The sequence below is a fragment of the Limulus polyphemus genome, unplaced genomic scaffold (assembly GCF_000517525.1).
Source record: "Limulus polyphemus unplaced genomic scaffold, Limulus_polyphemus-2.1.2 Scaffold196, whole genome shotgun sequence".
NCBI classification, from domain to species: domain Eukaryota; kingdom Metazoa; phylum Arthropoda; class Merostomata; order Xiphosura; family Limulidae; genus Limulus; species Limulus polyphemus.
In genome coordinates, this window is record NW_013665806.1 from 507,584 (window position 1) to 523,019 (window position 15,436).

Below are 15,436 nucleotides of genomic sequence, written 5' to 3' on the forward strand. Positions count from 1 at the left end.
TTATTGATGGAATAAATTAGATATCATTGCTTGTTTGTTTGTCTTCGGATATTCCCATAAAGCTACTCAAGGTTTGTCTTGTACTAACCGTTCCTAATTTTAAACTGATAAACTAGAGAGAAGGCAGCTTGTCAACAGCACCCACCATTAACTCTTGGGCTACTTTTGTCCAACCAAATAATGGGATTTTACTTCATCGATATAACGTACCCATGGCCTCAAATGCGAAGTAGTAAATTTTTGTAGTAAATGAACACAGATAATGTACATTTAGATCCATAGTCTGGCATGCTAACTACTGAGCCACGCTTGACCCAGATGTAATTAAACATAATGCCATTTAGAAAGGATTGAGTAAGTTATATTAAACGATTTTGCAAATCAGTAAGCCTCGTGACAACCACAGCCTATATAAAGTCTTGGTGGAAAGGAATATATCAGAACTACATTTTAACATTGCTTGGCATATGCCACCGAAAAGTTATCATTTTTGAAAAGGGTATGTACCAATACTTTCTGACGTAAAACGTTCATACACTCAGTTCATAAAAATGTTTTCTAAACGAGGATTGAGAATTTCTAAGATGGTGATATCCCTTGTACTTACTGGCATTGGAAAACAAAAGAATGTGGATCAACATGGAACACGAGGACCACCCAGGAAGGGATCTGAATAAAGTCGTACACCAGCAATAGTAAAAAAAAATGCAGCGTCTTGTAACTGATGAAAATCCATAAACACAAAGATTATTGGCAAAAGACGTCCACGTGCTCCAGGAAAATGTATACAACATAATGAAAACGAGGCCGACAGGGTATGGGTTCACCGAGATAACGTTTCCAGTCATATCTCCCGTTCAACCGTTGCATATCTCAAGCAACTAGAGAATAAAACGGGTTAAGTCGTCTATGGATTTCTGTACAATCAGACCATTGCTTTGTTTCTTTTTTTGTTGTTGTTGTTTTGTTTTACGCAAATCTACACAATGGGCTACCTGCACCCTGTTCACTGAGGGGGAAGCGAGTTCCGGATTTTAGCGTTATAAATCCGTAAACTTACCGCTGAACCATTGGGAAACTGGACTGTTGAAGTGGGCGCTAGAAAACCATCGTTCTCGTACACTAGGTGGATTAAGGAAAGCCGGCAGGAAGGAGTGTTGTGTTTTTGGCATTACAGTTTTATTACAAAGCCTTTTGGAATAGACACTACGCTAAAGAGCCATTGTTAAAATGCACGTGTGTCAGATAGAACAGGATTGGACGTGACGAAATGAACTGTAACAACGCGTTGAGGTTCCAAAACAGTTTTAAAATAACTTAACTTCGTAATTCTAATTTTATGCTACTTTCAAGTAGGTTTAAACTTGATAATTTCAATCTAAACACATGCACATATTGTGCTAGAGGGAATTATTTGCTGTTATAGTCGGTATAAGTGCAGATCCCCCAGTGGCACAGCGGTATGTCTGCGGACTTACAACACTGTGAATCGGGTTTCGATACCTGCGGTAGGCAGAGCATAGATGGCCCATTGTGTAGCTTTGTGCTTAAAATACTAACACAAATAAGTGCGAATATAAAGGGTTTAGTTGTTAAATTTGTAGTAATTGTGTAGTAAATACAAATTTAAGTTAGAGCCTAAGCAATGAGATCATGCCGTAATTTTTTTTTTGGACCTGATATACAAACTTTTTGTTTACATTATTTCTACTTTATTGTGCACGATAAATACTTGTTAACTAGTTAAACCTAATACATTATAATTAGAATATGTTAAAAGGCCTAAAACTTTGTTTGTTGGTTAGTATACAATGATACGCTCCAAAGTATTTTTAGGGTATAAGCCTCACGATCTAGAGTGTGTTAGTTTCTTGACCATTAAACTTCGTTTATAAATATATATTTTTATCGTATGTCACACATCATTTACCAAATAAGGCGACCCCAGCAACTGAAGTGAAAACCCTTAATTATTCAATATATTGTATTAATATTATTTTGGACTTTTAACATGAATAGCCCCCCACCCCCCTATCCCCCACACCCCACCCCCCCAGTAGCACAGAGGTATGTCTGCGCTAGAACTCGGGAATCGGGCAGAGCACAGATAGCTCATTGTGTAGCTTTGTGCTTAATTACAAACAAACCCATGACCAGTAATTGCATTTATTTGTGACGAGACTGCTAACCAATGTATTTGAATATATACTTTGGGATAATGGTCACCATGAACACAAAAAGCTCTGCACCAATTGGAAAATATTAATATGATTACAATATTTTCTCTTGTTTTAACATGTAATGAGCTAAATCAAATGGCTGCTTCTATTGAGCTGTTTCTGGAGCTTTGAATCTTAGTTTCTACAAAAAATTTACTATCATGCCATACTACGTTGAGTGGTCATAGTCAGTTTTGAAAGCTTTTTTTTTTTGCCATTACTACCTACGTGGAACAGGAAAGTTATAAAATAAAATTAGCAAAACAAACATTTGGTGCACGACTTTAGCTCTATCTAGCTACCAATATCGTAAATATCAGACCTCTAACTCATTCAGATACAGTATACAGTACGTATTAAAAAGAACTTTCGAGTGAAAGTATAGAATAGTGCGTAATAATAAGTCAACTACGTTATATGTGCTACATCCAACACGACGAGGCCTTTCGGGCAATACCAAGGCTTTTCAGACTAGCTAGGATACAACATACGCAACAATAATTGAGGCATAAATAACATTATTTCACAAAATCTTATGGTAACAATTCAAGCAAAATTTTCTATATATGATTTCAAACAAAAACAAATAACTACCTCGGATTTCTTGTTATGTACATTAAGAAAGGGGTAGTTACATTATTGAATCTCCAGAAAATAAAAGAAAAACTATACTTCAAAATTGGGTTTCGATATTTTCATTAGTGTGCTCGAAAGTAACTAATTTGAAACGAAAGTTCCTTGAGTGATAATAATATTCAACCTATATGTATATTATATGTTTTAAAAAGATAAAAACATTTCGATCAAAAACTATTATTAATTGAAAACACTATTTAATGGTATATAATTTAACGATATAAAACTATACTAGTGCAACAGCTATACTTTTTGTTTATCTAGAAAAAAATCATCTAGTATCTTGGATTAGAAATTATGTCATTAAAGACCAAGCCAAAGACATATCTAACTCAGTAATTGCAAGACCTGATTATTGTCGTTACGAGTCAAGAAAATTACTTTATTTATTATCAAACAAACAGTAATTTCTGAATTAAATATGTAACTAAGTTTCGTACTGATTTTCAATTTGGCAGCTATCCTTAGCTCTTTTTGCAGTTAATGTAAACACGAACACACTTATAGTTGTATTTTGTGTTTTTAGCTAAGAGGCTTTCGTAATCTCATAACATTATTAAGTTATTTTTTTAAATCTTAGGATCCTCCATTTTAACAGTAAATCTCAAATTACTATAAGATTGTTTTTATTTATTTATGAACTAGCTGACGTACCAATTCAACGCACAGGAAAAACATAGTGCCCCCAGTGGAAACATAAAGAAAGTTAAATCCCAACTCTGTCCCCTATATCACTCCCTTGGGTTCCTAAGGGCACATGTCAGGTTTGAAGACAATCGGTCCAGCAGTTCGCCAGGTACTGCTTTTGACATATAATGGTTAGATCAACGGTTTTCGAACTGTTGGTTGTGAACACAAATTAATCGCAAGTGCCTTTCAAGGGGAAGCTCGAATAAATGCGTAATTTGTAAAAAGAATACATTAATTTTGATTGCCATAATACTGGTTTTGCTGTTTGTTTGTTTGTTTCTAATTAAGCACAAAGCTACACAATGGGCTATCTGTGCTCTGCCAACACGGATATTGAAACCCGGTTTATAGTTTTGCTGATACTACCTTGTGATATATGTTTCATTTATCAATACTTGCAATTCTGCAATAGGGAAGTGGGGTCTTGTAGTAATATTTTTCCATAAGACGGGGAACACAATGCAATAAAATTTGAGAACTGTTGGTTTAGAATTTAGATAATCTAATTCTTCTAGTCTTTCTTTTATGAACTAACTTTTGGTTGGAACGCAAGACTATGGAAGGAATAGGTCTCTATCCGACTTGTTCGATTAATTGATAAAAATATTCTCAGCTTCATTAATAGTTTCCCATGAAAATTAATATTTATATTTGATAATCTCTTACAGTTCCTAGTTGTTTTTACCTAAATAGTGGCTCCGCAGTGGCTCAGTAAGCCTGAGTGCTTATAACGTTAAAATCAGGATTCGATACCCACGGTGGGCAGAGAACAGGTAGCCTATAAGGTACTGTTGTGATGAACAATAAATAAACAAATACAAATAGGGGAACTACCGCTACTAACTCAACTGGGCCGAGTTTCAATAAAAGCATCAAAGGTTATAATACTATGATCGTTATTGCATAGTCCACATTTCTAGCTATATGGCTATTCTCCCTAAAAAAGAAAAATGCTGAGGTGTTTTTTACAAGCTTATTTTTCCAAAAAACAACAACATAATACTAGATTTTTGCTTGCAACTTATACCAGTAAATATTTTAAAACGATTTGATATTTTATAGCTATCTAGAATTTACAGTAAGTGTAAAAACAAAAAGCAGAGGGCAATGTTGCATCTTTTCATTAGGGCTGTCTGTTCTCACCTGCCGGAGTATAGAAGTTTAAAAATATAGAATGGTGTGATAAAAATAGAATGTTTAAAGCATGGTGTAAAACTTTATTTTTTACCTCGGTGATTCTCGATATGTGTATAGAGTTTCGGTGAATTCATATCTTTATGATTTTAAGATGTAATATACTCTTTCTAAGATAGAATTATGTCAACATTAAGTTTTAACTTTTATTTATATTTTAACATCACAAAATTCAAAAGAAAACTTTAGGTTACAGATAAGTTCGATCTTTTCCAAACGAATCGGAATTCAACATCCTTGCCTTTAACTTCAAGTTCAAGTTGTTCACATCAAGTTCAAGTTAAGAGTAAGACTGAATGAAGGGAAGAAAATGCAGTTTGGTAATGTTGTCTTTGTTTATTTTGTTTTTGTTTGAGAAAAAGTTAACTGTTAATTATCCTACAAGTACAAGGCTACATATAATATACGTATAACTACAACTACAAGTGTTACTAGTAGTAGTACTATTTTGTTAATATGCTAGCCAGTTTTGCCGGTCATTGCAAAATTACAGTGACACAGCATGGTTTCCATCAGCGTAGGGTAGGTGTAAGATTGTAGGGAGAAAAAAAGTTGTATTTTAAAGTGCGATGGTTCTGTTTTCAGAAATAGTAAACTTTGAACATGAAAGGACTTCGTTATGCTTCTCCTTAGAGTTAGACCTCAAAACGGTAACATTAGTATCATATATTATTAGTAGTATTACTATTAGCAAGTGCAAGTTATGCTGCAATGAAGTGTAGCCTATGTTCTAACGTTAGTCAATCATAGTAGTAGTACACACTCCATTTGGAATATAGTATTTTTCCTGTTGAATTTTTTGTGACTTACCTATTCAACATCAAGACAATAGCAAAAAGTATAAAACTAAAAGTTATGCTGTTAACCAAGTGAGTAATTTGAATATATATACAAGTTCAAATTCAATTTTACTTTTCTGATTGCAAGTTAATAGCTGTATTTCTAATTTTGACAAGTTTTTAACTTAAAATGTTAATTATCCAGAGATTACTGAAAGCAATAAACTCAAGGGATGAGATAGTGATTATTAAAGTAGTAGCAGTAATAAATACATGTACAACTACAAGAAGGTGTTATTTTTCTGGATTATTGAATGGTTGCTTTATTTAAATTACACTTAACTTCAAATTTTAAAAAGCCTAATTTTATTGTATAATATAATCACAGTGAAGTGCAATTTTGTTACAGATGCAATAAGGAGAGAAAATGATTGCACTTACAATATATTGTGTTAATAAATTTCTTGAAAGGGTTAGTAAACTTTCTACAAAGAGTATTGTATATACATGTTGCTGACACAAAAATAATGTGTGTATTTGACAGTGAAAGTTCCAGATACCCATCTAATGGGATAGGACACTAATTGATAATAACATTGTACAAATGATACATGCCAATAACAAAGTAACAAGTAACATTGTATCTACAAAGTTTTTGAATAGTATGGATAATTGCAGTTATCTATTTCAAAATTGAACATAGTTCATTAACAAATATTGAGCTTTCCCTTTATTTTTCAGAGTTCTTAAGAATGGTAACTTGAAGTACTGTAATTAATTTCATTGTTTTTTATTATAAGGGTTACCAGAAAATATATCAGTGAATTGGATAGCTTTTTTTCTTTATAATTTGATCACCAGTGCTATTTAAAGCCTGAATGCAGACATGAGTCATTAGGAGAATGTTTAGTTTTAGCAATCAAGAATTTCTTAAGTATTCAACCAGTGAAAAAAAGTGTGATTAAATCAGCAATGAAATTTGACAATTAGTTGATAAAAAATTTCCTTAAGGTTTTAACAAAAACACTCTTATGTGGGACTATCTCAAATAGTAGCCTCACAAATCTCATTGCATTGTCTACTCATGTGATTCAGAGCAGGATGCTGATTTTGTAATAACAATTTTTGTATGTAATAAATATTAACATCTAGTAAACCAGTTTTCTATGCTATATCAATCACCAAGCTTTACTCTATTATAATATGTTCTCTTAAGACGGGGAGGGTGAAAGGTGGAACAGTTTTTTTTTTCATTTGAGGCATTATGGGAAATATCATGGGATGCTTCCTTCCTTGTAGTTCATGCATCCTTTCAGGGTTGGTAATCATTACATAAGTAAGCATAAAGTATAATAGAATATGGAGCAATGAAACTTCTCCTAAATGTTCAGTTTCATTCTGTAGGTTTTCTCCTGCCTCTTGGAGAGCATAAAGAATAGCATAATGCTAACACTGGAAAACATTAAAATATACTTGCTTGATTAAAACATGTCTTAACGTTCCTCTTAAACATAAAACTACATGAAACCTACAAGATAAAACAAAAGTTCCAGTGTTGATAGATAAATATATAACTAATAAAATATGTAGTTTATATTGCAATAAATCTTGTAATTAGTTTAAGGGAACTTAAATGCATATCTACTGACTGGAATAACATCAAAATTCTGAAGCTAACATTTTATAAAAATCTGCATCAGACTGAAAAGCATTTTCTAAAATTCTCACAATCAAAGCAGTCTTTACATTTATTTAGATGAGTTCTAGTGCTGCTAATGATATATGATCATTCCTGCAGGTACTTTTTTCAACAATAAGCTATCAAATTGTAATATTGATGTGCTTGTTTTCTTTGTTTACTAAATTTTAACCTATAACATTTGCTAATGATGATATAACATTTGGCCCTTTATGTTTCTCCATAATTTACCCAAACAGTATTATGAAAGAAAAAGATCTTGGTGTTCTGGCTGATCAGTCTTTTAAGCCATCCAAACAGTGTGTCATTACTAATATCATGGCAGATATGATTTTAGGTTGTACCTAGAGAACTATTGAATATAAGTAAAAAAAAGTCTGTAATTTATTGTGTAGTTCACTGTTTAGGCTACATTTGGAGTATTTTGTTTAGTCTTATGAAGGACACCGAGTTGTTGGAAAGGGTTCAGATGAAAGCTATTAAAATGACACCTAGAATGGAAAGGTTGTCATATGAGGACAGGTTAAGATAAGAAGAGGCGATGGAGGTGTTTAAGATTGTTAAGTGGATTAAGATTATTTATGTATTATCTTTTTTTTTCATATTCAATAGTGAGATTGGTAGAACTAAGAGACAAATATAAATTGGTAGGATAAGAGTCATCTTCAGCTGAGATAGTTTTATTTTGTTAAAAGGGTGGTTTGATTTTGGAATGGATTGCATTTAGATGTGGTGGATGCAATAAATTTAAGGGAATTTAAGAAAAGACTTGAATGATAAGGGCTGTCTGAAAATTTGATTTTTATTTAAAGTTTAGTTTAATGGATGGGATGACCCAGGTGGACCAAACAGGTACTTTGTTATTCTTACATTTTATATGATGTTCATGTTGCATTAATTTAATTGTTTATGCTTTTACAAACTAATTGTCCTGAATTGTTTTTGTATTTCTAAAAGTGCACCTTAAAAAAATTAAGCCTTCCAAAGTTTTGGGCATACACTATCTTGCTCATTACAGTTTTGTATACAGTGTTTTTGTCAAGAACTTTGTTGCTGCTTTGTCATGCTTTTTTTTACTTGTTTATTCATGTAAAAAAAGTTTTTGCTCTTTCATTCATTTTTTTTGCTGTGGTTTCTTTTCCCCCTTTCTACCTCCATTTGACTGATTTAATTGTAATATTTTGGCTCTTTAGATATGTAATTTATTTGGTCAAAAATACTGCTAATAGCAAGGGTATTAAACTGAAGAATCATTGCATTCTTATCATTATAAATAAAACAGTATATTAAATTACCTGTGTTCATTTTCATTGGTTTAATTTTTACTTCTGATTCAAGGTAGCTGGCTTTGATTAGAAATTAATGATAATAAGTAGTCCAAAAAAATTTTGAACCTTACAGATTTCCATTCTTTCCTACTTCCTGTTCTGAAACATGAGAACATCAAGACTGGTGATAGATATGTCTAGTCTGAATTAGTGTTTGCCTTTGCCCTGTTTGAATAAGAAAGGATTTTGGGTTATACCAACAGTCCTTCTTTATAAGTATCTGGATGTTAAATATAGACATAGCAGATGTTTTTCTTCATGTTCGATTAATGTGGTCTCAGGGAAGTTCCTTATTAAAGTTTTCTGACAGTTTTGTATAAACCTAATCCATTCGTCTCTTTTTTTGGTTTTGTTTGAGCTCTTACATATTTTAAAGGGGTAACTCAATGTTTTACAAGTCATCACAGTTTTGGAATTACTTTTCACTTGTGCATGTAGAAAAGCAAAAGTAATCATATCAGAGATAGCTAATGTTAAAGCAACTTATAGAATACTTGAGTCTTCTCTCAGGAATCTCCTTTGAAATAATGGGATCATTTTATTCTTGCCTTGAAGAGTCTTACTGCACTGAAGATGCTGATTCATAAGAAGACCCTCCAGTGGTTTCTATGAAATCAATGATGGATATTTAGTGACCACTTGGATAACAGGATTCTTTTTTTTTCCTGAAGTCTTGAATCCTACAGTTCTTCATAGAGATTCTTCTAGCTATTAAATGTGCCATCATATTTGAGCATCACATCACGTTCTTAAAGCTACGTAGAAGTACTGGCTCTCAATTTTCTAGAATTGTAAGCTCTTCAGAAGGCATGTTCTCATTTCAGAGCTGATTTTTTTAGTCTGTTTTGACAACACCACTGCTATTTTCTCATTTTTCTAAGTAGATACTGTATTCCACAAGCATTGCTTTCTGGCTTTTTAAAAATTTTAAATATGGGCTTAAGTATTTTCCACCATAATTCTTTTGGTCTTTCCAAGCCTGTGGATGTATTTCTCACTCAGAATTTTCTTTTTTCAATTATTATCCAAAAAATCTAAAATTATTTGTTTCTAATAATGTTTTATGATGATAGAAAGTTTTTATTCATTTGACCATTTCCTTGCAATAATGGATACGTAAAAATTGAAAAGTTTCTGATGTATTTTGAATTTTTTGCAGGTTTGAAAACAAATCTTCATGTAATGTTACCAGACCATTATGATAAAATGGAACACTTGTTTCAATCCAGGATGTTATTCTATAAGATGTTAATGTGAGCAGTGTTTTTGTGTAGACATCAAGAAAACAATGGAAATTCCATATGTAATTGCTAAATAACTGTTATTGAGGAAGGGGTTTCCTCATTTCCTAGGGTTTTACTTCTAATTGTCATGACTTTATCTAAAATGGGAGATCAACTGCTTGAAGAACCGAGCTCTTCCCTTGTTTATGAAGCAAAAGAAGTTTTTTACAGGTCATTTCAAAAACTTAATGAATTTTTAACAAAGGAAACCCTGTGTGATGTTGAGATTCGAGTAGGTGGAAAATCAATCAAATGCCACAAAGTGATTTTGGCTTGCTGCAGTCCCTACTTCTGTGCCATGTTTACTTCTCCTTTAGCAGAAAGTAAACAAAAAATAATTAACATAAAAGACATTGATGAGAGTGCAATGGAACTGCTTATTCAGTTTGCATACACGGGTAAAGTTGAACTCAGTGTTGAAAATGCTCAGTCTATATTCCATGCAGCATCAGTATTACAACTGGATATGCTGGCCCAAGTATGTGGTGACTTTATGCGAGATCATTTACACCCAACAAATTGTCTTGAAATTCATCAGTTTGCAGAACAACATGGTCATCAAGTTCTTGTGTACTATGCAGACAAATATACAGCCAAACATTTTCTGAAAGTTTCTTTGAGTAGTGAATTTCTTTTGATTGGAGGTAGTCATTTGCAGGACCTTATTTCATCACCTGATTTGCAGGTGGAAGATGAGATACAGGTGTGTGTTTTTGTGTTTTTTCCCTAGATATTTTTACAATTTAAGAAGCTTATCATCAGTTGCTCATTCTCTGTGTCATAATTATGGATCTGTGATTTTTTTTATTTCAAAATCAACATACTTCTTGAGTCAAAAAACTAATAACATAAGTTACTAGTAGGTAATGTGTTCGTCACCAAATAGCCTTGCTCTTGATCCAAATACACTTTTAAAACAAAAATCAATTCTTAACAAATTTGTTTCAGGAGATGATAGTCTGCTATTAGTTAACCTTTATCTGATGTCTTAGAAACTCATATTTCTAATAAAGCCAAAGTTCCTATATATATAGTTCAGATTCAGTTGCTTGGTTAGTTGAATTATGTAGTAAAACTGCAGTGTAATAATAAAAAAGACTTTTGTAAAAATGAAATACAATATTAACTATGTGTACACCATGTAGGTGATGGCAAGGTAGGCAGAAGCTGAGATTCTGCATAATATAATGTAACACATAATATATATTTCTGAAAACCTTTTTTATCACAAGTACTGAATTTCCACATTATGGGCATAATTTTGTGTTTACCAAATAAGAGGTGGGAAAAATGTGTTTTTATTATGGATTTTAGGTATTTTTCTTCTGTTCGAGGAAATGCAGCCTTAGGTGTAACATGGTGTTAATATCTCCAAAGCATTGAGAAGAAATTTCATAATTATTACAACAAATGTGTGTTGAAAAAATATATATAATATGAATAGCAATAAAAACAATATGCATAATTTTGTAAAGTAAGTTAAATATTTTGTATGAATGAATATTTACTGTCATAATTCTTGTATTGAATTGGGCAAAAATATACAATATGGATTCAAATAAAACTTATTGTATGTGTGAATGGTTGACTAAGTTCACACATTAGGAGCTGTACACAAGATTGCAGAAGAATCAAGGCCTAAAAAATGTTTTCTATTCATTCACTTTTGTGTCTTTTGCTTAGAAATAAAAAAAATCATGATAATTACTTCTAAAACTTAATATTTATTCCTGAGAATCATAACAGTGCTGTACATAAATATATGTGATAGGTTTGAAATGCTTTAGAAAGTGGATTCATTATTTTCAAAATATGTTAGCCTGGTATTTTATTTAAATTTAATTATTTTTTTATATTTTTAACCTCACTATTACATTAATACCTATTTCTGTTTGTGTAATTTGTATATTGAGACCCGTTTAATTTACACATCTCTGAAGGTTTATGAATCAGTGATGAAATGGATAAAACATAAGCCAGATCAACGAAAAGATCTTCTTCCTGGTCTTTTGTCAAAAGTCAAACTGCCACTTCTTCCACTGGAATACTTACTAACAATGGTAGAAAATGAGGAACTCATCCGTCGTAGCCTAGAATGTCGGGATTTGCTGGATGAGGCTAGAGATTACCAACTTTGGCAAGCCAATCTTTTTCTTGAGCTGCGGTCTTCACTTGAAGAAAAAATAAGACCAAGAAAAAGTTATGCTGGTTAGTACAAGTTTATTCTTTTTAATGTTTTTTTTTTTTTGGTTGTTCTTGTTTTTTAATGAGTAAGTGGTAAGTGTTCTTAGGAAGTTATAACAAATGTGCTTAAATACTGCACTTGCCATTACCTTTCAAGCTCTAATAAAAGAATATTTCAGTAATAAAACAAAATGCTTTGAGGATTAAATTTTTTATATACAACAAGAATTACCTTTTCTTATGTGCTGATTTTTCTAATAGTTTGGGAAACTACATTTGTATAGCAAAAGCAGATATGTGAATAGCAAAATATAAATAACCATGTTTTTTTTTAAATGTATAAATAAAATGACTATATATCCATAGAAAGATACCAAGTACATGTGTCCTGAGAAGAAAAGTGGAACTATACTTATGTATATTATTCTATTCACTTTGGAAGTGAGATTTAGTGGAAGTAAACTTAATACAAGCACCTAGGTCCCTCTATAAACTAGGATTGATAAAAACATAGGCAAAGCATTCATACTGTCTACCAAAATAACAAAATCAAGGAACAAATGTGTGGACATTAACAATTAATTTTGATAATATAGTTGTTTCAGATGTGTTTGTTTCTTGTATCTAACACAATGTGTATAGATGGAAAGAATTCTGAAGGAGCAGAAGTTTGCAGAGAGTTTGTCATGTAGGCTTTCCAAGGGTCCTATCTCCAGAAATGTGTAATATGTTAACAGAAAGCATTAGTCAGGTTACAACTGTAGCTGACCAAAGTAGGATAAACAAAGGCTTTTGAATGTGATAGTTTGCTTGCTTGTATATAGGGATTAAAAGTTTATACTAAAAAGAATCAAGTCACTGCCAAACAAGTGTAAAAAGGTCTTTAAAAAATGCTCTCTCAGTGAAGACCCATGTTAAGCTTAAAGATCTCTACATATTCTAAGAAGGATTCAGAAAAAAGCTGAACAGAAAGAGACATCTTCAGGGTCCCAGTCATGGTGCAGTTACTGCCTAGCTACAGTAGTAAAAGTTCAGTCCTTGTGTATTTCTACAGAACTGAGATCCCAACAAAGAAGAAAAAAAATGTAAGTAGTGCCAAAAATTTGAGTACCTGCCATATGTAAGAAAGAATATCGCTCAAGAGTAGAAAGCAGAGGATTGATAGTACCCTAAAATCCAATCTAAACCTTGATAATAGGGATTCTGATTTCAAGAGTTTTTACAGTACTTAGCACATACTAAACCTAGGTTTAGTTGAAACCATAACTGTAAGAACTGGTTTGAAGCCAACCCTCTTATCCTGATATTGTACCCCACCTGAATTTAATCATATCCATGTAATGCATCATATAGCTCTCATCTGTACAAAAAAAAACTAGCTGGTCAATTTCTCTCATACATGTATACAGCATTCAGAGCTGATTTTGGACTAGAAGTATTGGAGATGAGACATAACCAGATTAAGTCTCTCTAGTTTCAACTCTGTTAAAGTTAACTCACTTCCTCTCATTTAAAAGTACATACATTCAGAAGCTATAAGAAATCTGTTATTAGAGAACCTTAACAGACAGATTCCTAATTCTTCTTGGCATGTTCCTATAAAGAAGGATGCCAGAAATTTGGCCATAACCATTTGAAAGATAACAAGGGCTTATGAAGTTCAAAGATTGGAAATGAAAATTTAAAAGGAGATCCATTGCAAAAACAATAACTTGAAGGAACAGATCATTATCCTTTGTGGTATTTCAAGGAGTTCTTAAAAACAAAAAACAAGAACCGTACAACACAAAGTTTCCAAAGAGCTCACATAGAGTATGAGCATAAGCTTCCCAAATAAGCAACTGAAGTATGTTTGTGACAGGCTAACCACAAAATAAAAACAAAATGCTAGACTAGAGAAAATCCAAGGGACTAAATGATTTGTCAACCTGTAGCTTTGGCAAGTACTGTCATCATGATCATTCTTTACTGTTCTGTGCTCCTGCATATGGGGTGTAACCATATGAGGTTGAATTAGGAGCACCAGGGATTGCCCAGCAAGGCACCCTTCAACTTCTTGGTCCTGAGGATGGATCAGGAATAACAACTATGCTCTCACCATGTCTGACGGAAGCACTATGTCCAGAAGATTGGCTTTCCTAGGCCTTGTCATCTTCTCAGTCCAAGTCCTCAAATGTCATTATCACCACAGCTTCCTCATCTCCACCATAAATTTTATGTGGACTCAGAAAGTCACCTTTTATGATAGTACAATTTACAAGTGTTACTGTACCAGAGAGTCAACAGAAAAAGAAGCACATTTTAAATAAACTATGCAATAACAGATCCTGGTCATCACACCAAAATATTTCTTTTTAACTAGTCTACAGCATTTAGATACATTGATATCCAGCAGAAAAGCCAAAAGCTCTTACAAAACACAGCATCAGGGCTGTTGATGAAGAATGAAATGAAAATGGACAGTAGTAGAAAGCAAACAAGCACAAGTGTAGTTTTAAGCATAATTTTTTTATTAAGTAAATGTAGTGTTCTGTTACTGAAATTTGCTGGGCTTCTTTTGTATTGTTTGGCTGTTAGGGTTGAGGATTACAAAACAAGAGAAATGAAGAGCAAGAAACAAAACTATAGAAATACTTCACTTAAATACTCTAATGAAACAAAAAATCAGGTAGTCCACAAGTTCTCAGGTAACATTCTCTACACAACTGTAAGCTGTGCCAAGTTTACAGGTTTCTGTATTGCCTGTTTGAATAAGCTGCTTCAAAGAAGTCCATACAGAAACACACACATGCTAGCTTGAAACTTAAGCCAAGGTTGGAGTATGTAGCCTTTACCTGTGTAAAAAGATTAGCACATGCTTATAACTTTGAGTCATCTGGTCAACATGAATGAGATTAATTACATGCCTAAATTGCATGGAAATTTAGAAAAATATTGTTTGTGAATACACCTGAATAAAGATCTGGCTATACTAGTTATAGAAGGAAAAAACTTATTACTATTCCAGTTATTACACTTCCCTTCTATCATCATCATGTGACATGATATGATATTCTTTTTCGTATACATTCTATACTTTTTATGCTGTACTATACATATAGCTGAAATTGGTTCTTCTAACATCAAATATCATTGACATGTTTACCAACACATACAGTAGGTTATCTGATGAATTGACGTGTTCACTAATATACACAGTAAGTTATCTGATGAATTGACGTGTTCATTAACATACACAGTAGATTATCTGATGAACTGATGTGTTCACTAACATACACAGTAAGTTATCTGGTAGAACTGATGTGTTCAATAACATACACAGTAAGTTATCTGATGAATTGATGTGTTCACTAATATACATAGTAGTTTATCTGATGAACTGATGTGTTCACTAATATACACAGTAAGTTATCTGTATGATTGA

The 15,436-nt window shown here is 32.6% G+C and overlaps 1 protein-coding gene across 5 annotated transcripts in view; it reads left to right on the forward strand.

Annotated features, from left to right (window-relative positions):
• The window catches only part of LOC106478284 (kelch-like protein 8), a 70,517-nt gene that overhangs the window by 12,358 nt on the left and 42,723 nt on the right, over positions 1 to 15,436 (forward strand). For 2 of the 5 annotated variants that reach the window (XM_022381866.1, XM_022381867.1), the window contains exons 2-4: positions 4,929 to 5,059; positions 9,705 to 10,531; positions 11,769 to 12,036. In XM_022381866.1, the coding sequence (XP_022237574.1) occupies positions 9,917 to 10,531; positions 11,769 to 12,036 (883 nt within the window). In that variant the 5' untranslated portion in view covers positions 4,929 to 5,059; positions 9,705 to 9,916. Of the gene's footprint in view, positions 1 to 4,918; positions 5,060 to 5,353; positions 5,390 to 9,704; positions 10,532 to 11,768; positions 12,037 to 15,436 lie in introns of those variants that run through there. The other 3 variants (XM_022381865.1, XM_022381868.1, XM_013938814.2) reach the window with 3 other exon arrangements.